A 23,168-nucleotide genomic window follows, 5' to 3' on the forward strand; every position below is an offset into this window, starting at 1 on the left:
ATTGAGAAATGGGCCTACCCTGACGTTGGTCTTCCTCCTGCTTCTAATGTATATGTAGAATGTTTTCTTGTTACCCATTATGCATCTAGCTAGTTTGATCTCATTTTGTGCCTTGGCCTTTCTAATTTTGTCCCTACATACTTGTGTTATTTGTTTATATTCATCCTTCGTAATTTGACCTAGTTTCCACTTTTTGTAGGACTCTTTTTTGATTTTTAGATCATTGAAGATCTCCTGGTTAAGCCAGGGTGGTCTCTTGCCATACTTTCTATCTTTCCTACACAGTGGGATTGTTTCCTCTCGTGCCCTTAATAATGTCTCTCTGAAAAACTGCCCTCTGTCTTCTATTGTTTTTCCCCTTAGACTTGCTTCCCATGGGATCTTACCTACCAGCTCCCTGAGTTTGCTAAAGTCTGCCTTCTTGAAATCCATTGTCTTTATCGTGCTGTTCTCCCTCCTACCATTCCTTAGAATCATGAACTCTATCATTTCATGATCACTTTTACCCAAGCTGCCTTCCACTTTCAAATTCTCAACCAGTTCCCCTATTTGTCAAAATCAAATCTAGAACAGCCTCTCCCCTGGTAGCTATCTCCACCTTCTGAAATAAAAAATTGTATCCAATACATTCCAATAACTTATTGGATAATCTGTGCCTTGCTGTGTTATTTTCCCAACAGATGTCTGAGTAGTTGAAGTCCCCCATCACCTCCAAGTCCTGTGCTTTGGGTGATTTTGTTAGCTGTTTAAAAAAAGCCTCATCCACCTCCTCTACCTGGTTAGGTGGTCTGTAGTAGACCCCTACCATGACATCAGCCTTGTTTTTTACCCCTTTTATCCTTATCCAGAGACTTTCAGCAAGTCTGTCTCCTATTTCCATCTCAATTTCAGTCCAAGTGTATACATTTTTAATATATAAGGCAACACCTCCTCCCTTTTTTCCCTGCCTGTCCTTCCTGAGCAAACTGTACCCTTCTATACCAATATTCCAGTCATGCGTATTATCCCACCAGGTCTCTGTGATGCCAACTATGTCATTGTTGTTTATTTACTAGCATTTTGAGTACTTCCTGCTTATTCCCCATACTTCTTGCATCAGTATACAGCCATCTACGGTACTGATTTGATTCCCCACCCTCCCCATTCTGTCTTGTCTCTCCTTTATCCCTGCTCTAACAGCCCATACTCCCCCCCCAAATTCCAAACTTTCTCCCAGGTCTCCATGTTCTTGACTTACCTGTGGGCTTTGGTCACCTGCCCCCTTCGAACCTAGTTTAAAGCCCTCCTCACTAGGTTAGCCAGTCTGTATCCAAATATGCTCTTCCCCTTCCTCGATTCACCATTGACATTTCATCCTAGTAAGCACTATATGTGGATGTGGATACAGATATCATAATCCAGTCCCCTGAATATGCTAAACTTGTTTTTAACTAGCCAGGACACATAAATAAAATTAAATAAATCTCTCTTACTTGCTCTTATTTCACCATCTTCAGCCGAGATGTAATCCTGAAGTAGCAGAATTAAAATTGTCTGAAGAAACTTTAAGTTCTGTGCCATGTATATTTTATTTCCAAAGTTTTGAGTCCTAAATTAAACTGTAAAAAGAAAATATATTACAGTTCTATCAAACGAAAATACAACTGAACAGTTATGCTTTGCAAATTGTGCATAAAAAATGACTCGGGATCAAATCCAGCTAGTAGTCCTATTGACTATGTTCCATAACTTCAGGTGTACTATCCATGTAAGTAATGTGAGAAAGATTTGACCCTTATTCTAGAATTATAACCAACTCCTAGGTATTCTCTGAAACAGCTATCATTTTACTATAGGGTATTATATAAGAGTAACAAGTACATTATGTCCAAAAGCCACAAATTTGAAATTGTCCCATGAAATGTAATTCACTTAGGATGCACAGCTGTTTCATTCCTCTTAAGAGGGGACAAATTGTCTGAGGCACAGAGCACAATATGGGTCTTTGCACGATTGTAGTCCCCTTCACCATACCTAGCTATTGGAATTGTAATAGGAAAAGAAATGCAGTTTTCCTCCCCAAAATAATGTTGGTTTATGTGATTTACACTATTTCATATGCTATTATGAACTCAAAGAAAGAGGGTCAGACTCTGATCTCAATGATTGTGGTGTAGACCTGGGGGTGATACTCCCGATTTCAGTGGCATTACTGCAGATTTAATCTCCTGTCACTGAAATCAGAATCTTGTCCCAAATGTGTTATAGTAGAGCTGTGCATTAGAGGGGGAATAAGATGAGCACAATGCCATGCATTAATGCACGTTATCACTAAATTGCTTCCACTAATATTAGCAGATGCAACTTGCCATGACAAATTTCATATTGCCTTTTCTCCATTCCAGTTTTTACTCTGGATATTCTCTCCCATCTGCTGTTTGCTCCAACCCCTGATTTGCACCTATTTGTTTACACGATACATTTTATTTTAGCCACATCTGATAACTATACTCCTTGCTTAATTCCATGTCTGTTATGTATTAAAATAGGACTCTAATGAATAAAAATGAAATAGGGCTACTTTGGAATATTATACTTTACTCTTAATTAATTTTAAACTAATTTCAAGACACAGAGGAGACAAAGACTTTAAATCTTTACTTTGTGTATTTTCACCTTCTAGAACACAAGCATATCTTTAATGGTCATATTCTGTTCTCAGTTACAAAATGCAAACCTCTGGTCAGTGGCGAAAATGCACTGCTGGCACAAGCAAGTGAATTTGGTCAAGTGTGGTTGCACAAAATTTGATCCTCACCTGCTTATCTGTGTGCACAGTCTTAATAAATCTGCAGGCTGTTTTTCTGCTTAATACATTGTCAGCATCTCCTGTGTGTCATGACAGTGACAATATCCACTGAATTCCTTGGTTTTGATACAAAACAGTCCTCTGTTGACTAGTAGTTGGTCAGACAACTTTTTTTAATCTCTTCAGCAAGAAAATCAATAACTAAATGGGGGCCCAGTTTTAAAAGATGCTAAACACCCTTAACTCCCATTGAATTTAGAACTTTTCAGAATAAGACCAGACTAATATAGACATTGCTTCCGGCCCTGCACCCTTCTCCTCTGTCAACCATGTTGGTCTTGACCATCCACTTGTTCATTTGTCTAACAAACATCTTACATGAGAGGAAAGTGATCAGGAACAGTCAGCATGGATTCACCAAGGGAAGGTCATGCCTGACTAATCTAATCGCCTTTTATGATGAGATTACTGGTTCTGTGGATGAAGGGAAAGCAGTGGATGTATTGTTTCTTGACTTTAGCAAAGCTTTTGACACGGTCTCCCACAGTATTCTTGTCAGCAAGTTAAAGAAGTATGGGCTGGATGAATGCACTATAAGGTGGGTAGAAAGCTGGCTAGATTGTCGGGCTCAACGGGTAGTGATAAATGGCTCCATGTCTAGTTGGCAGCCGGTGTCAAGTGGAGTGCCCCAGGGGTCGGTCCTGGGGCCGGTTTTGTTCAATATCTTCATAAATGATCTGGAGGATGGTGTGGATTGCACTCTCAGCAAATTTGCAGATGATACTAAACTGGGAGGAGTGGTAGATACGCTGGAGGGGAGGGATAGGATACAGAAGGACCTAGACAAATTGGAGGATTGGGCCAAAAGAAATCTGATGAGGTTCAATAAGGATAAGTGCAGGGTCCTGCACTTAGGATGGAAGAATCCAATGCACCGCTACAGACTAGGGACCGAATGGCTAGGCAGCAGTTCTGCGGAAAAGGACCTAGGGGTGACAGTGGACGAGAAGCTGGATATGAGTCAACAGTGTGCCCTTGTTGCCAAGAAGGCCAATGGCATTTTGGGATGTATAAGTAGGGGCATAGCCAGCAGATCGAGGGATGTGATCGTTCCCCTCTATTCGACACTGGTGAGGCCTCATCTGGAGTACTGTGTCCAGTTTTGGGCCCCACACTACAAGAAGGATGTGGATAAATTGGAGAGAGTCCAGCGAAGGGCAACAAAAATGATTAGGGGTCTAGAGCACATGACTTATGAAGAGAGGCTGAGGGAGCTGGGATTGTTTAGTCTGCAGAAGAGAAGAATGAGGGGGGATTTGATAGCTGCTTTCAACTACCTGAAAGGGGGTTCCAAAGAGGATGGCTCTAGACTGTTCTCAATGGTAGCAGATGACAGAACGAGGAGTAATGGTCTCAAGTTGCAATGGGGGAGGTTTAGATTGGATATTAGGAAAAACTTTTTCACTAAGAGGGTGGTGAAACACTGGAATGCGTTACCTAGGGAGGTGGTAGAATCTCCTTCCTTAGAGGTTTTTAAGGTCAGGCTTGACAAAGCCCTGGCTGGGATGATTTAACTGGGAATTGGTCCTGCTTCGAGCAGGGGGTTGGACTAGATGACCTTCTGGGGTCCCTTCCAACCCTGATATTCTAGGATTCTATGATCTTTGCATTCTTTTTGCCAAGAATCCTCTCCCTGAGCTGATCTTCAGGGTCACTACCATATCCTCTTTCAAATCCCTCCTCAAGACCCATGTCTTCAGTGATTCACACATGAAATGGGCCTACAAATAATACATAGGTGGAGGCGCCACTGGATGTAAATGAAATATATTTCTTAAACAACATAATAAAATGTCAGTGTACTTTATTTAAATGTATAACACTTGTACATATATGTATACTGTCCTTCTCCCTCATCCTTTGTATGTTGCTTGTCTCCTTTGATTGTAAACTTTTCAGTGCAAAAAAGGGGTCTTCTTATATGTATAGACAGCATCTCCCACCCTGGTAATAATTAGAAACCGATTAGATGTGAAGAAACTTCTAAGTACTACAGAACACCCACTCTGGATACAGGCATGCAGCATTTTGTTTTGACATATGAGAAGTGCCACAAGTAGCAGGTAAATGGAAACAAATAATTATTCCCTTTACCAAAAGTAGCCAAATGAGTACAATGAAAAGAATGGTTTCAGAGTAGCAGCCGTGTTAGTACTAGGCATCCAAAAGAGAATCAGTAGAGAATCTACATTCTGTAACAGTTTAATAGACGCTTGGTCCCACAAATACCAAACTACCAGATGTAAAGTTTTTATTAGGTTGATGATGTGGGAGGGGAGTTTTACTGAGATTTAAGGACAAGGCAAAAATTATTGAAAAGGTAAGAATTTCAGATTCAAGTTTATTCTCTGTGGATTCATGATAGTTATGTACTAAATGAAAGATGTGCAACTTGAACAAGTTCTCCAATCAAACACAGAATTTTTCCATTATTTTGGGGATTTTTTCTTACTCTAGCATATGAGCCAAAAGCAGTACACTGCTGTAGTTTGGCTTCTAAGTCAGCTTCTTGCATTTTCTATTACTTACAAGGCATTCATCTCAGTCCAACTTTTTTTTTTTTAATTTCCTCCATACACAACCTCTGTGAAATCTGACTTCTGACCTGAGCTGAAGCTAAATACTAGGGACTTAAAAACAAAGCACAAAAGAAACATCAGCTTCCAAAAATGTTAGTTAACTTATAACAAGCAAAGAAGAGGCAATGTTAACACTTGCAAGAAACCTATTTTATTTTACCTCTTTCAAATTATTATGGTGTACGTAAGTCGATACGACAAGCTGACACGATCATGTTCTTTTTCAAATAAACCTACTTTTCTGCAACATGTTTTATTTATTTATTATTTGTATTGTGGTAGAATGTACGAGCTCCAATCAGGGACCAGAACGTATTCTGCTAGGTGCTGTACAAACACAGAACGTCCCTTCCCAAGAGGATTTGTGCACACTTCATTATGAACACAAATTACTTTCCCTTCTGTCCCCACCATAACTACCATAGTCCCAAAGAAATCTATAATCAGACTGTCAAGGAAAACAACTCAAAAACTTTTCGATCTCCGGTGGTTTGTTTTTTTTTTAAATGTACTACATTTACTTACAAAGTACAAACAGAACTTAAGAAACAAAAGACAGCATATCTGTTATACGTGAATCAAAGTCTGTATGCATTAATATATATTACCTATTATGCTTGCATTTGTTAGGTTTGCTAAGATAGGAATTTTCTTTCAACCTGATCTAGTAGTAGAAAAGTTTACTTACCCTCTTTTGTACTGGAAGACCAGAATGTTTCTAGCCCTGGCAAATAATAACACTGCAGATCCTAAAATCAAATAATTCTTTATGATTACGATCTTGCCTCTCCCTGCTCCCACTTCAATTCTCACCTTACTTTATCTGCTGATATCACACATACCGCTCAAACTAAAAATTATTGTTTGATTCCATTTGAATGCTGGGATGCCAGTCTTATTTCAAAGAGATTTAAGTGCTAATTTCTAGCGATTTGAAAGAGAGGCAATTAAAACCATTAAACTGTGTGGAAAAAAAAAGCTGAAAGGTAATCAAAACACTGTGAATTTAAGATTCTATATCTAGAAAGCTGAAAGGACAGAAACATAAGATTTATACCATTGGAAAGCTGTTAATCCCAGACCTGATGGTTTTGAAATACATAACCTTAGAATCACCATGCCAAGATGTCATCTTGGCAAGATTAAAAGCTATCCTTCAAGAAGTGAAAACTAAGGCCAAGTGGTACCAAAAGAAACAGAAGATTTAAGAGGGAATTTGAATAGCAAATAACTAAAGACACAAAAAAAACCTAGAAATACATTATTTGAAAATATCAGAAAAATGAATTAAGAAAATATCAGAAAGAGGCCACTAGGTCTTCAGAGTGTAAAGGGGAGCAATTATTATTATTTCATTGCACTCAAATGTGAGTTGGGATCTTCACAGAAAACTGTCCCAAAGATGACAAAATCTAAACTTTACACAAGAAAGAACAAAGGAAGGTGACAAGCAACTGAGAGGGGCTGTGATAAGCAAGGAGAAGGACTCTATCAAATACTCACTTTAGGTATGTGCACATCCTGGTGGTTCTCTTAATGGTTTGTTTATTAAGGAGGATAAATATATTGCAGAGAAGGGATATGATTTCTCTGCATCAATCAGTCTTTCCCACAGTCTTTATGGTACTAAATTTAAGTCACTGTCAGAGATGGAGGCATAAAAAGAGGAGATGGACTACACTGATAATTTTAATATTGGAAGAAATCATAATAACTATACGGTATTCATCCACGGGTTCTGGAGATGGAGGACCTTAAGAATGAAATGGCTAAAGACAATATTTGTTTCTTTAGAATTTGTGCTTCCTTTCCACTTATAAAAATTAAAAATCAGCAAATTCATAAAATACAAGTAAAAAATTAACGCAGTCCACCTATAAACCACTCAGGATGTAATTACACACATCCACTAACCATCCCAAAACTGTCCTCTTCCTAAAAACCCTGCAAAAAGATGGCTATTGGAAAATAATTATTTCAAACCACAAAGGAGAAGAGGGGAGCAAATTAAAAAGTCAAGAAACCTTCAGAAAGTAATTCATATAGAAGCACTAGCCTGTTTAAACTGAGAAAACACCAGCTCAAGTGTCTCTACTCAGCACAACTGCAAAAGTATGTTACAGGGAGAAAAAGAACCAGTTCACAAACCATTCGTGGCTCGACTGCTAAACACCAACACCTTAAATTCCATCTGAAAGCTAACAGATAGCCAGTGGGCATCACTGAGCATGAACATAATATGCAAACAGTAGGAAACTATGTAAGTGGACAATTACATTATGCAGATCAGCTTTCAAATGGCCTTACAGTGTACCTAGTCTCATGTACAGCATGTTACTGCACTATATGGTAAAAATCCTTATCCTTTATGAGTGATCCCCAAACTTTTTCTGTCACGTCCCCCCGCCTCCAACCCATAATAGAGACTGTTCACCTCCCACACACCCCTTCAGGAACCACAGTTGGGGATGGGGCCAGAGCCATGGTCGGGAGCTGGGGTCAGTAGAAGAGCCGCGGGCCACAGCCAGAGCTGTGTCCAGTTTTGGGCCCCACACTACAAGAAGGATGTGGATAAATTGGAGAGAGTCCAGCGAAGGGCAACAAAAATGATTAGGGGTTTAGAGCACATGACTTATGAAGAGAGGCTGAGGGAGCTGGGATTGTTTAGTCTACAGAAGAGAAGAATGAGGGGGGATTTGATAGCTGCTTTCAACTACCTGAAAGGGGGTTCCAAAGAGGATGGCTCTAGACTGTTCTCAATGGTAGCAGATGACAGAACGAGGAGTAATGGTCTCAAGTTGCAATGGGGGAGGTTTAGATTGGATATTAGGAAAAACTTTTTCACTAAGAGGGTGGTGAAACACTGGAATGCGTTACCTAGGGAGGTGGTAGAATCTCCTTCCTTAGAGGTTTTTAAGGTCAGGCTTGACAAAGCCCTGGCTGGGATGATTTAACTGGGAATTGGTCCTGCTTCAAGCAGGGGGTTGGACTAGATGACCTTCTGGGGTCCCTTCCAACCCTGATATTCTATGATTCTATGGCCAGTAGCAAAGCTCCAGCTGCGGGCAAGAGCCAGGGCTGCAGCTGTGTCCGCAGCTGGGAGCAGAGCCGCCACCGGGGCCAGGAGCGGGTCCGTGGCCAGGGCCCAAGCTGGGACTGGGCAGGGCCAGAGCTGGGGGCAGAGTACGGCTGGGTGGCGCTCTCCCCGTCCCCAGTGGGGGCTCACCAGGGTCCCGCCCCACCCCCGAACATTTGGGACCACTGCTTTATGAAATGTCACTAGATGGGATTGTGGGAATTACAGATAAATGAGCCTTACTGCAGTACTAGCTACAATTATTTTTAAAATTACTGAATACCTAAACACAATAAAACAGGGGAAGGGTTTCTGTAAGTGAAAACCATACTTCTCCAACATAACATTTAAAGGTAGTCAACAAAATAGCGGGCAATGGAAGACTATTTTTAAATCAATTTGTCCAGTAACAAAAAGGCTTTAACAGTAGGTCTAAATGTATTTTGGTTTGGTGAATAAAAATATATTCTCGCAACAAAGCTATTTCTCTAAATACAAATTTTTAAAAAGAGTTCCTCTGTATTTCCTTTACAACTCTCAAAAAGAACATCTGGTTCCTGTAAGATAGAAGAAATCAGAGCACTTAAAAATCTCATTTATAAGTCTAAAGCCAAAAAGCTGTTCAATACTCCAAATTGGATTTGTTACCAGAAACCAAAAATCAAAAGGAAATTACCCAAAACTTAAGTGGCTTGCCCAGCAGGCAGATTCCAGGAATTACACAGCCACTAAATTTATTGTAAATTTAAAGAAAGTAATAATATGGAATTGAATTTTTAGTGGTCACAATAGGTGCCAACCAACAGCACTAGATACCAAAGTTCTCTTTATCACCTACATAAAAGATACAGCACAAGCAATAGAAGTGTAAGTGTCCTAAGAAGACCTGCCAGAATACCTCATTACTACTTCAAACCATGTCTACACTACAAACTTTGGTCGAAGCAAGTTATGTTGGCATAAATCAGCCCCAGTTAGTATATCCTGTGTGTGTGTACACACACTTGGTTCCTTGTATCGGTGTTGCACGTACTCACTAAGAGTAAGTGTGTCAATACAGTGCAGTGCACCCTGGGTAGGTATCCCAGTGTGCAATTCACCATCATCCAGCACACTGTATTTTGGGAAATTTCGGCAACGTACCTGGTGGTGCAGAAACAAGTTACACAGAGGTGCCTGGGAGAAAGGGGTCAAGTTCCCATCATGAAGCTTCTTCCATTCCATACCACCATCCATAACCCATATGGGGGAGAGAGCTGCCGGCCCCCACCCCAGGCTAGCGCCCTCAGCCCCAGAGTGCTGGGAGGGCGGGCGCTGCAGCCCCAGGTCTCCCAGCCTCAGGAGGGGGAGCGCTGTGGCCCCAGCATGAGCTGGGACCACTGCACAGGGGGAATAGAACCATAGAGTGGGAAGCAGGGGAACTGAGGGTGGAGCGTGGGCATGGCCAAGCCTAGCTGTCCCCCAGCCCAAGACACCCACCACCCATGGCTGCAGAACTTTTGAATGCAAAAAGCCACTTTGCTAGATCTATGTGCCAAGCTTGCCCCAGCCCTCCTGCACAGGAACACCAGAATGAGACCTGACAGCAGAGAAGTAAGTGGTAATACACTGTGGAAGCTTGCAATGCTGGATTGCCACAACTCAGTGGGAAATCATTTTGGAGTTGAGAAATCCACAATGGGGGGCCAGTGTCATGCAAGTGTGCAAGGCCATTGATTGTCTCCTGCTGCTCAGGACTGTGAATCTCACTAGTGTGCAGGACACAGTGGATGGATTTGCTGCAATAGGGTTCTCTATTTTGGAACCAGCCCACCTTGCAACAGAGTACATCAACAGAAAGAAAGAGCTACTTTTCTATGCAAGCACTGGGGATGTTTCACTGCAGGACTAATCACCAACTAAATCATTCCAGCCAGGGCTTTGTCAAGCCAGACCTTAAAAACCTTGAAGGAAGGAGATTCCACCACCTCCCTCAGTAATCCATTCCAGTGCTTCACCATCCTCCTCGTGAACAAGTTTTTCCTAATATCCATCTTAAACTTCCCCAACTGCAACTTGAGATTACTCCTTGTTCTGTCATCTGCTACCACTGAGAACAGGCTAGATACATCCTCTTTGGAACCCCCTTTCAGGTAGTTGAAAGCAACTATCAAATCCCCCTTCATTCTTCTCTTCTGCAGATTAAATAATCCCAGTTCTCTCAGCCTCTCCTCATAAATCATGTGCTCCAGCCCCCTAATCATTTTTGTTGCCCTCCGCTGGACTCTTTCCAATTTGTACACATCCTTCTTGTGGTGTGGGGCCCCAAACTGGACACAGTACTCCAGAAGAGGCCTCACCAATGCCGCATAGAGGTAGGGTGACCAGATGAAATGGACAAAATATTGGGACACATGGGGGAAAGCAAAAAAAAAACAAAAAACAAACAAAAAAAAAAAAACACACAACCGCCGGAGTCGCCAAAGCCGCAATATTGGGACAAATGACATCCCGACCGTTCATCGGTCAGGACGCAGGACAAAGAACTAAAAATCGACACAGTCTATCGGGACGTCTGGTCAGCCTAAACAGAGGAAAATGATCACGTCTCTCAATCTGTTGGCAATGCTCCTACTTATACAGCCCAAAATGCTGTTAGCCTTCTTGGCAACAAGGGCACACTGTTGACTCATATCCAGCTTCTCATCCACTGTAACCCCTAGGTCCTTTTCTGCAGAACTGCTGCCTAGCCACTCGGTCCCTAGTCTGTAGCAGCGCATGGGATTCTTCGGTCCTAAGTGCAGGACTCTGCACTTAAGTGGGCTGGTCAGGGAAGAGCATGACAATTGCATATTTAAGAACACAGGACTGTTCAGAAAGATGCATGCAGGGGCATTCTTTCCTGACTGGCAGATTACCTTTGTGACGTTGAAATATCAACAGGGAACCTGGAGGACCAGCCTGCCCATTGCTCATGAAGCTGTACATCAGCCACCTGGACAGCACCAAGGAAAGATTCAATTACCAGCTTAGCAGGTGCAGAATGACAGTTGAATGTGCTTTTGGTAGACGGAAAGGACACTGGTGGTGTTTACTCATAAGATTGGATCTCAGTGAGAAAAATATCCCAGTGGTTATACTTGCCCACTGTGTCCTAAATATCTGTGAGGCAAAGGCGGGGAAAAGTTGCCACCAATATGGAAGAGAGAGGTAAAGCAGCTGTCTGCTGAGTTTGACACAAGAGCTACAGGAAGAGCTCAATACAGAGCTATGCAGCTGAGGGAGGCCCTTGACAGAGCACTTTATCAGTCAGCCGCAGTAATTTGGTATGGTGGACTGTGCTCTACTTGGCCGTGAAGATTTGGAACTGGTTAGGAATTGTATGGTGCTTGGTGTACATTTATGAATATAACAGTATTAATTCAGCTATTCATTATTACAGTGTGATTGTCACTGATCCCATGAGTTCTGTTGCCCTGTACAACAACAAGTAGTGGGTGCTTTCAGTACCACTAGGTGTTCTGCAGCATGTGTTGTGAAATAATAAAGATGAATTAATTTTTAAAAAAGAGAATTTTATTGCATACCAGACCAGTGAAGGAGCGGGCGAAAACTACACACAATTGAAAAAATAATAAAAATTTCTGAAATAAATTAACGGAACAGAATTTCACAAGGGGAAAAAACATTCATGTCCAGTTCAGTCCACTCTGACTACACATACACTCATCTGTGAAGCCATGATTGTCCTTACAGTCCCCTGACATGGAGTCGTAGAGGTAGGGAAGTGGCCCCTGATGCCATTTGGACTGTTCGGGGGTTGCCATCAATGGAGAGCTCCATTTTAGCACCTCTCCACGCACCCCCAATAGGCAAGCCCATGAATGTTGAACCTATAGGTCAACAAGATTCTGCAACATCTGTGTTTGGTGCCAGAAAAGCCCATCATGTCCTGGTGCATCTTTCTCCTGCCTGCTTTTTCCTTCTCCATAGTGTCTGAAATATTCACCCTCCTTGCCCTCTGTTCACGGCCTGATGCAACACTGGCTTGCAGAATCTTTGAGACCGTGTCCTGCTGACTCCTCTTCTTTCTCCTCCTCATCATGGCCAGACATTCTGCAGGTGTGGAGGGCAAGCCCTTCAATGCCACAATGGCAGCAGCTACAGATAAAGACGACACGTCACTGTATTTACAGTCACAACAGAAAGTGAAAAACTAAGTTTTAGAACTTCCTTCCCTTGCTCACCAGAAGTTTCAAACAAGACGTGATTGACACTTCACCTCTGGAGCACCTCTGCACAGTACTAATCTCCAGTCCCAGCCATAGTGAATATGGCCCACCCAGCAGGTGTGCAGGGAGAAATGAAGAGGAAGTTGTTCGGCTGCATGAAACATCATCATTTTAGACCCTATTTCCATATGTATGAGTACAGGGCAATGGCACTGAGTACTGGCACTATTTTCCATTAACAGAGGTGATTTTAGCTGATATCCTGCACTTAAGAGTAACAAAGGCACAGAGAGCACAGCTGCTGCTGGCAAGCCAAAGTCACCCAGGCCCATATGCCACTAGCCTACTTGCTTACTGCAATGGGGCCTGCTGAAGCCATCATGGACTGACATGGGAAAGTATCCTACCATGGTATGACGAAATAAGGCTGCCATTCTGAGAAGCCTTCAGGAAAGGATTGCACAGTACCTCCATTCCCTAACATGGGAATGAAAAGCAGATAACTCTACCTCTGTTTGTTGTACTGCTACCTCTAGTAGAAGTAAAACAATGAAAAGTCAATACTTATGCCCTGCTATGTTGAGGCTGGGCACCATCTATACATTTAAACATTATAATGAAAAATGCACTGGCACACTTACCGAAGTTTCCCTTCCCTAGACTGAGCTCGACCAAGCTCAGCTGTTGGGTCTAGGTAAGCTGTAGTGCAGTCTTTAACAGTCCTGACTCACAGCATAGCTGTACTCCCTAGTAACATGTCCCTCAGCTTCCTCACAGCAGGGGTCTGCATCTAGGGCTCCTCAGAGGTATTCACTGTGCTCTGATGGGTGCTGGTGGGGTCTCCACTAAGTAAGGCATGCAGATCATTGTAAATGCAGCAGATCTTCGGCTGGGCAGCAGATCAACGGTTGGCTTCTCTGGCTGTCTGGTATGCCTGCCACCATTCCTTTGCTTTCATGTGACACTGCTGCTGATCTCCATCATAGCCCTTCACTTGCCTCCCCTGTGCAATCTGCTCATAGATGTCCATGTTTCTATGACTGCTCCTTAGCTATGTCTGCACAGCATCTTCTCCCCACAGGCCCAGAAGATCCAATATCTTCTGTCTACTCCAGGCAGGAGTGGGTACCTGGGATGGTCAGTTTGACACAACAATAGAGACCTGCTAGGTGTGCTCGCCAAGCTGGGCAATCAGAACTAGGTATTTCAAAAATATGCAGGGTTTTTAAAGAGGATGGGGGGGGGGAGGCCTTCTGGTTTCCTTGACGCCTGTCAGTCGAGTTCACAATTGTGACCAAAGCAGTCAGTGTTGGTCATTGTGGGACAGCTGCTGGAGGACTGTTACTGTGTGACCCAGGTCAACCCTCTCTCCACTTGCACTGTGTCAACCACAGTACATCCACCGTGACTTAACATCATTCAGGGAGGTGATGTTACTGTGTCATTATAAAGGGGCACTTTCATTGGCAGGGAACAAATCTGAGTACAGACACATGCACAACTATGTTGACACAAGGTGGCTTATGTCGACCTAATTTTGTAGTGTAGACCAGGAGAGGCCTCTATAACCATTGAATTCTGGGCCTCTCCACTGAGATTCCTAATATAAACAATATTCATAATTACTGGTAGTGTTTACTGAATCTAAGTGCCTAGAACTTTAAGAGGAGCGTTTCTACTACACTATCCCTTACTATGCACACAATCGCTCCTATGTCTATTCCCAACAAGCTCTGTTGAGGAGTCTTGCTCCCACCTCCTTTCTACTTCTTCCCATTCCCTTTGCATTGTATCGTGTTCCCAGGGATGTTAGGAGAGAGGAATTCTTGCTTTTGGGGAATAGAGGGAATGAACCTATGTCACTACACTGGGATGCAAAGGAACACAGGGTTCATTTTATAAACACCCCCCCCCGCCTTCCCTGTCATGCAGTGGCCAGGCCCATTTTGTTTTAATCGTACCAAAGGAATAGAGCTCTGTAAAAAGTTGGAAGAGAATAATCTAAACATATTTAGCTTCTTTTTCTCTTCACAAATTAATTGTTGGTGAGTAGTATATTGTCTTCTCAGGTGTATTGCATAGACTGCGTAGACTGTCAGTCCTTCATCAGTTGAAACTGAGCCGATCACAACACGTCTTCCAATCGTCTCTCGCTCTGGCCATCCTTCACCATGCTTGTCCATATCTCCTTGTTAGGAAATCATCCCACCTCTTTGGAGGCCAGCCGCATGGCCGTTTCTGTTCTCGCGGATACCACTCGGATATAGCTGTGGTCCATGTGTTGTCGCCGAGTCGGGCCACATGTCCCGCCCACTGCATTTTGCTGAGCCTGCTTTCAACAACAACGTCTCGCACTCCAGACTGCTGCCTAATTATTTCGTTGGGGATGTGATCGCGGAGTGAAATGCCCAAAAGTGTTCATTCCATTGCCCTCTGCGTGACAGACAGCTGATGTTCTTCAATCTTCGTCAGCAACCATGTTTCATAGGACAATCGCTGGAAGCACGGTCGAGTTAAAAAGATTCATAAGAGTTGTTTTGCTGATCTTTCCTTGGAGGATGTCCTTGATGTCATTGAATGCACACCATCCAGCTTTTTTTCTGCTGGACAGTTCGCCTTTCTGATCTTGGCACATGTTGACTTCCTGGCCCAAATAAACGTATTTATCAACCTCTTGGATCTGCTCTCCTCCAAGAGTTATTTGGGTTCTTGGCAGAACATCTGATCTCATGTATTTCGTATTCGACGGGTTCATTTTTAATCCGACTTGACTACTTTTCGCGTTCAGTTCTTTAAGCATTCTCTCAAGCTGGGCTGTATTTTTGGCTATCAGCACTATATCATCTGCGAACCTGAGATGGTTTAGCCACTCACCATTGATATTGATATTAATCCGCCTTTCAAGTCTGCTCATCAAAAAAACAATTCAAGATGAGCTGTGAATAATTTTGGTGAAACTGTAACTCCTTGTTTCACACCTTTCTCAATGGGGATTCAGAGAGGAGTATCGAACAGCGATATGTCCATGCTGCAACCAGAGTTCGCTTCCTTTAGTAATGTGATATTATTTTACGCCGATGCCCTGTTCTGAAGGAGCTTCAAGAACGACGTTCGTCTCTACGCTGTTGAATGCCTTCTCATAGTCCACGAAGGCAATGCACAAAGGGAACTTACATTCCCTTGAATGCTCTAGTAGTTGGTTTAGAGTGAAGATGTGGTCTATCGTGCTCTAATTCCTTCGAAAGCCGGCCTGCTCATCCAAGTTTCACGACAGTCAATTTGTTATTATTTTAGTGAACTTAGATATGCGAAAGCAGGCAGATCGGGCGATAGTTCTTTAGATTTTCTCAATCATCTTTCTTATGCAGCAAGATAGTATTGGACTCTTTCCAACTGGACGGTATCTTCTGGATTTCCAGGTAGCGGCTGAACATTTGGGCGAGAGCTTACCAAAGTTCCTGACCTCCCACCTTAAGCACTTCTGCTGTCAGACTGTCCTTGCCTGGAGCCTTCCCCTCTTTCACTTGATGCACTGCATGACGGACTTCACTGATGAGAACCGGGAGTCTGTGCTCATCATTTTGTTGAAGTGATGGCATTGGGATGTCTATACGGGATGCAAACAGCGGGGTATAGAAATCCCTGCAGATTGCCTCCATCTCTGTTCGATCGGTAACTGATTCTCCATCCCTGTTCTTCAAAGCTGATAATGATGACCTGTACAACGCCAGTTCCCATGTGAATTTTTTGAGACTTTTACGATCTTCAGCAGCCTTTAGGAGCTTTTTGGTTTGAAATTTCTCAAAGTCTTCCTTTAACTTCATTCATATGAGATTGCAGAGAAGGGAGTACTCAAGCCTGTTGCTGCCATTTCTTTTCATTTTCCTCCTCTTCTTCAATAAAGTCTTTGTATTTTCCGAGATTCTTCCGCTAGCTCTTCTTGATCTTTCATGATCAGCTGATTTCAAACACCATTTCAGTTTCTTACTGAAGTTCTCGTAATAGTCGTTGCAGTCGTCGAGGAGGCTCCAATTTTCCCTAGAAATGTTTTCCTTCAGGATTGCCTTGTCGAAAGCTACCGGTTGGTGCCTTCTGTTTGCCATACACAGCGCCTTTTTCTCCACTTTCACAGTGAACGTGAGTCTGGTTCTCAGTAGGCAATGATCACTACCAATATTGAACGATGCCACTACTGAAATATCCTGCACAATACATCGTCTATCGATCAGAAAGTAATTGATTTCATTTTTTGTCTTCGCGTTTGGTGCAATCCAGATACATCTTCTGTCGGCACCAGGTGTTACCAATGAACATTCTCCTAGTCTCTGCCAATATAGCTACCCGTTCTCCTCATGCGTTTCATTCTCTGATACCGTACCTTCCTATGAACTTTTCGCCCTCTCTTCCTCTTCCAATCTTGGCATTAAAATCTCCCATCACAATCGTATATGTGGAACTCTGAGCGAGGGTTTCCTCCAGTTCCTGATAGAATCCTTCCACATCATCATCTTCGCATGGACTTGTAGGAACACAGATCTGGATGATTTTGAGGGTACTATTTCGGTTCAATCGGAGGTAAGGCACCCTGATATGCGATGACTTCAAATGGCATGAGACAATTTTCAAAGATCATTCCTTGTTTATGATAAATCCAACTCCAAACTGTCCTCGTGTCTTCTTCTTTTCCTAGAATACCGTGCTTCCATCCCTCCAGCTGACCTACATCTCCTTCTTTCATCATGTTTCGCAAACACCCAGCACATTGTAGGCTGGTTTTGCCTTTTCCTCCATGAGATAGTTTATCGATTCCTCCCTCGTCAGTGTTTTGCAGTTATAAGTACATACTGAGAGAGTTGTCCGGTTTCCTTTTGGTGACCTGGCACCTGAGATTCTTTGCAGCCTCTTGTCATTTGAATGCCTCACTGCCTCTGGAGTGGGGATCGAGGAACGTGCAGAGAACTCGTTTTCCATGTTGTTTTACCCATTGTTTTCAGTCACCCGCTGGCTAGGCTGTCAGTGGCACGTTTATCTCCTCAATTTAGCTGGGCTGACAGTCCGACACCTTGATAGCATGGTTAGACCTGCCGGAGAATGCACTCCGCTACCATCACTGTTGAGCACCTAGGGTCACTGCTGCACAACGTTGAGGTAGGATTTACAGCAGGTGTATTAGTTATTAAAAATTATTTGTGAGATTTGGGTCCCAATTCTCAATTATACTAACGCCACTTTACCCCACTCTGTGAGCACCAGAGGGCCACAAAGCAGGTGAAAATTACTCTTGCAGAGTAATCTTCCACTGAGGGCCTCCCCACCAATGTGTAGTTGGTTGGTTTTTTGCCTGAAGATTTTTTCCTGTTCCCAAAGGCAGAATTTTTAGAAGATTTTGATACATGTGTTTCAGTGACTGGTTATAGTCTCCCCTCAAGCCAGAGCCAGCTTTTTGCCCCAGAAGTTTTTGTTGAGGTCAAGATTTGGTTGGTTGATTTTATTTTGCCTCCTCCTCCCCCCCCCCCCCACTCATCTAATCCTCTTCAATCCCCATTACCACCTATTGTGCTCCCCAAATTTATCCTGCACCATATAAGAATCTATATAGAATAGAATTTCCGCCAGTTTGTTCTTGCAATTTCCCTCTGGTATGAGGTGACTGTGGGTTCAAGGGAGATGCTGGAGTGGCCTGAAGGTGAGTGATTGGGTGCCTGGGGTAACTGTGTGGGTACTTGGAACAGCTGAGGGTGGGTTAGCTGGGAGCTTGGGGCAGCTGGCTAGTGAGGTGACTGAGTGTCTGGAGATGCTAGAGTAGATAGAGTAGATGCAAGGGTAGCGGAGGGGTTCTGATGAAGGGAATCTTAATGCAGCTGAGAGGGGCCAACTAGGATCAGCAATGGGCCTGTCCCCTTGTGCTGCCTTCACACAGCTACTCCTTACTAGCTCAATCCATCAGGGAAGCACCAAGACACTAAACAGAGAGACTGTTCCTAGCTACAGGCTGTGCAGATACCACAGTGGCCACCAGTGGACTGGAGGAACAATTAACTGCTAACACGTTTTGCATGCCCACAGCTAATCTGGATATATAAGAATACATCTGAGATGTATGCCAACCTGGGCGGGTGCTGCAGACATGTCACAAGAGTGAGACACTTGGCAGCCTTATGAAAGCCCCCTTCTATCCACTAAAACCCAGCTAACAAGAACAAAAACAGGAAATTAATAAGATCTAAGTAAAAGCTAAAACAAACTCCAAGTTTTTACCCAAATATGACAGAAGTGCCAGAGATTGTCTGAAGTCCCTTAGGGACTATTTTGCTATTGATTTTACATGGAAGGTGTTCAGATAATGAGTGCCAGTAGAAAAGACAAAATGAGTAATTAAATTACATTTTCACACACACGTACACACACACGTACGTACATACGGCTTTTGGGGGGGATATACCCTAACATCTTCCTCAGGCTGGTCCTGTGTATAGTGGTGCAAGAAGGTGGAATGTATTCCATTCTGGGGTATGTGTGTGCAATAACTGATTTGCACTCCTACCTAAAAAGGTTAAGGAGAGACCTGCCACCAGCAATCTGATAGCAGCAGACCCTGTGCCTGCCATGTGAATGTGCATTTGCCCCAGCTCCATGTGGGTGGTCACACAAAGAGGTAGGTCTTCACTACCCTCGGTTGAAACTTTTAGGTTTTAAGTGAGCATGCATCACTCATAACTTTACTAAATTTGGAAGAGAAAAAAATTAAAATAAAGGCACTAGTCCACATTAAGGACTATTTCACACGCAACATTCACATTTCAGTTATCTTTGCTATAGCCATAACCTACTTACAAGTATTCTTGTCAACCTAGATGTACTCAAAAATGGCTGGCTGAAACATCAAAAACAACTTTTAACTATTGGTCAAGACTTACTGCAGAAATTTTCATCTCAAAATGACAATTTGCAGATAGTTAAGAAAATATGGAGGTTTTACTGGAAATGTTTTTGTAAAATTAATTATAGCTTTCACTACTCCCAAAGTATACTATGTACATGTTCTATGAATGAAAACGAATGCTGTGTGACAAGTTTAAAACCTGGACAGATAGAACTGCAGCATAGTATTTAAAAAAAAAAAAAAAAAGTCATGGTCAAATGTCAGTGAGAAGTCAGGAAAAAAAGGCTTCATGCAAACAGGCTCTTAAGCACTAAGAATTAGTTATGTAAAGATGGGTCTGAAAGTAGCAAATGTACAGCAAAAGAGATATGGTTTCTCATGAGAAACCATACAACTGGTTCATCCAATGTCAAACGTCAAAGAAAAAGCTAAGCAGTTAAAATACACTAACATGAATACAAAAAAATCTCTGAAATTAAAAGTAACTACTTGGAAAGGATGGACTGAGATTATTTTTGATACAATTCAGTAAAAGCTAACAAACCCACAGACTCCTCCAGTCTACAACAGAGGAAGTTTGTGTTCAGGCTCCGACATTTGAAGAGTCACAGAATGCCTGCATTTTTAAATCCAGTTTATTCTGGCACCTCACACGGTTTGTTGGATTTGTCCCCACTTCAAGATGATATTGTGCCAGGTGATGCTGGTACTTAGTTATTAAAGGTTGAAGGGCAGGCAGCCTTACCACAGCATTTGAGATCATGGACTGATATGCATGAATGCTTGGGAAAACAATATACAGTATAGGATGGGCAAGTTATGTAATCTGCCACAGTTGCCAGTTCAAGATTTTGGCTGCAACAAGCAAATTTGAGGTCTCCCTGGAAACCATGATTTCAGCCAGTGTATGAAAAGCCCATGTTGTTATTTCTCCCTTTATCAAGGAATTTGATATTTCACAGTGTTTTCCCTTCATGGATTGATCCAAGGAAAACAAAACAGCTAATCAATAGGACTAAACTTGACACACAGCATAGATCCAAGTTAACTAACATCTCCCAGAATGATTCCAAGTAACAAATGTTTAAAGTGCCTCCTTCTACTAAAACCTAAAAAGTTCTAAGTTTAAGATTTGTTTCTAGTAAACATAAAAGTGGAAAGTTAAACTACTACTCCACATAAACACTTGCATTAGAATAAGAGACCACTTTGTCTCAGTAGTGTTGGACCTGGATTGGGCCCTTAGTATTTACTAGTAGATGTAAGAAGGAAAATGGTGATTTAGGGAGGCTTTAGACAAGCATGGCAAAAACATCATGTTTGAGTAGCTCAGCATGAAATGTATGAATTGTTTACTTTGATGATGATGATACTGAAACTGTGTACTTGCCTGCAAGCAAAAATACATAAAAAAACCAAACAACATTTACTCACCCCAGCCAAATGGATGAATGGGATTTTGCAATGTTGGTTTAAACTACAGGGTACTACAAAGCCTAAGTTTTTATTTCTGTGTCTTATCCTTATTGAAAAACAATGATCAAGTGATCAAGAGGGCTTGTGATGGCTGGGGGAATGGAAATGGCAGTAACCCATCTTTGAGAATTTAGGAACTTCAGTCCCTAGTGAAATCAATGAAAGGACTCCCATTGTCTTCAATGGAGCTGGATTAGGCCCTTAAACTTTCTTACACTATTTTTTGGGGGAGAGGGGAAGGGGGAGCAGAGAAGTGGACAGGGGAGTTGAAAACAAGGAAATTAGCACATTCATGCTCACAGGAGAAAATATGTTTACAGCAAGAACAGTGCATTCATTGTTTTAAATATATCCAAAATGTGGTGTTTTGAGATACTTTGGCAGTTTCTGATACAGTACAATCGAAGACTAAGATGATTTAAAGACTGAGTTGACTTCCAAGTGTAAGTGGGGGGAATAGTTCCGCTATTGTGGGGAATTTTCCTGGCTTCTGCACTACCCTGGTGAAGTGGGCTAGTGAAAGGATCTGAGTCCTTGCTCCCACTTCCTTTACCCAGTGGCCTCCCTGCCCTTGAGGACACCCCTTACACTCTCCTGTCTGGCAGAGTCCTCGTAACCCCAACAAGGCTGGGCCCAGGATTCCTGGGGGGCTTGACCCCCAACCTTGCTGTGATCACCCAGGACAGGGGCTAGGGTGTCCCCACTCTGGGGTATTCTCTCTGTACTGGGCACTTCTCTGACCCACTGACCATTACATACAATTTAAAGCAAATGCAAGTTATTTAATCAACAATTAATTTTAAAAAGAATAAGGAAAAATAGGAAAGGTTAAAGGAAACACATCAACCCGCTCTGTGGCAGGGAACATTACAAACAGTGTCTCTGGAATGTCAGGGCAGTTCACAGTCTGTTGCTTGTAAGTCTCAGGCCTTCTTCTCAGGCCCTGGCTGTGCTGTAGGGATGCTGTGGGTTGGACACTTGCTCTGGAGGTGGCCACACGCTCTCAGGCTCTAAGTGGTAGGATCCTTCTTGCCAGTGTCTCCCCCGCCCTGTCAAATGCATCCGATGAAGTGAGCTATAGCTCACGAAAGCTTATGCTCAAATAAATTTGTTAGTCTCTAATGTGCCACAGGTACTCCTTTTCTTTTTGCGAATACAGACTAACACAGCTGCTACTCTGAAACCTGTCAAAATATATGCTGTATCCCACATGATTTTTATCCAAAGAGAATTACTTGTATTGATTTTCCAAATTACTCTTCCCAGATCCCCCAAAATACAGCTGTTTCCTTTAGCCCATCAGATAACAATTGGTGTTCTATAAACTAGCAAACATAGATAGAAACGCTTACAATTAATACTAAAAAGGATCTACAGATTCATAAGGGGGAAAGAAAGGGTCATTGCCCTTCAGTACACAATCAATACTTTATTTCTGGTACCCTAGTTTCAGGAGAGTCCTGCATACTTTGCTTTGCTTTCACAAAGGCCATTTTTAGACAAAGTGTTAAGCAAACTATTGTGCAAGTTGGTAACATACCATACAAACCCCACCACAGATGCAGTCGCAGTAGATGCAAATGCACCTCCTGACATAGTAGCCGCACCACCATTCCCTCACCTGGCAGGAAAGGGAAGCCTACTGTAGCAGACAGTAGCAGGATTGCCAACTCTCTTGATTTTAATCACAACTCTGGCAACTTTTTTAACCTACTTCAAGACAGCATGAGGAAAGACTGCCAGTTGACATTCTCCCTTATTTAAAAAACAGTCACCATCTCCTATTACTGTCAAAGGGACTGAACTGAAGCTAGCACAATGGCTATCATTTCCCTATAGTCTATCTGCATGTGGAAGTGAGGCTTCCCTTAACGGAGTGGGTAGCCAACTTTAGCTAGTTTTGGTGAAGTTGTAGCCATGCCAGCAGACCAAATGGCTGCCATTGTATGGTTCAGGAGGCCAGGTAGTATAATGGGACTATGAGGAGAAACTGAGAAAGGTGAATGGGGAGGTGCAAGAAGCAGATTTAGGGGCTGCATGGAATGGGATGCAGAGGGAGGCAGAGTACGGGGTGGTGAGTGCTGCCCAGTCTCAA

The 23,168-nt window shown here is 42.7% G+C and overlaps 1 protein-coding gene across 3 annotated transcripts in view; it reads right to left on the bottom strand.

Moving 5' to 3' along the window:
- Positions 1 to 23,168, bottom strand: part of COL21A1 (collagen type XXI alpha 1 chain) — a 198,342-nt gene that overhangs the window by 141,133 nt on the left and 34,041 nt on the right. For all 3 annotated transcript variants that reach the window (XM_074947848.1, XM_074947849.1, XM_074947850.1), the window contains exon 2: positions 1,473 to 1,598. In XM_074947848.1, the coding sequence (XP_074803949.1) occupies positions 1,473 to 1,560 (88 nt within the window). In that variant the 5' untranslated portion in view covers positions 1,561 to 1,598. The remainder of the gene's footprint in view (positions 1 to 1,472; positions 1,599 to 23,168) is intronic.

The sequence above is a fragment of the Natator depressus genome, chromosome 3, assembly GCF_965152275.1.
Source record: "Natator depressus isolate rNatDep1 chromosome 3, rNatDep2.hap1, whole genome shotgun sequence".
In the NCBI taxonomy this organism is placed as follows: domain Eukaryota; kingdom Metazoa; phylum Chordata; order Testudines; family Cheloniidae; genus Natator; species Natator depressus.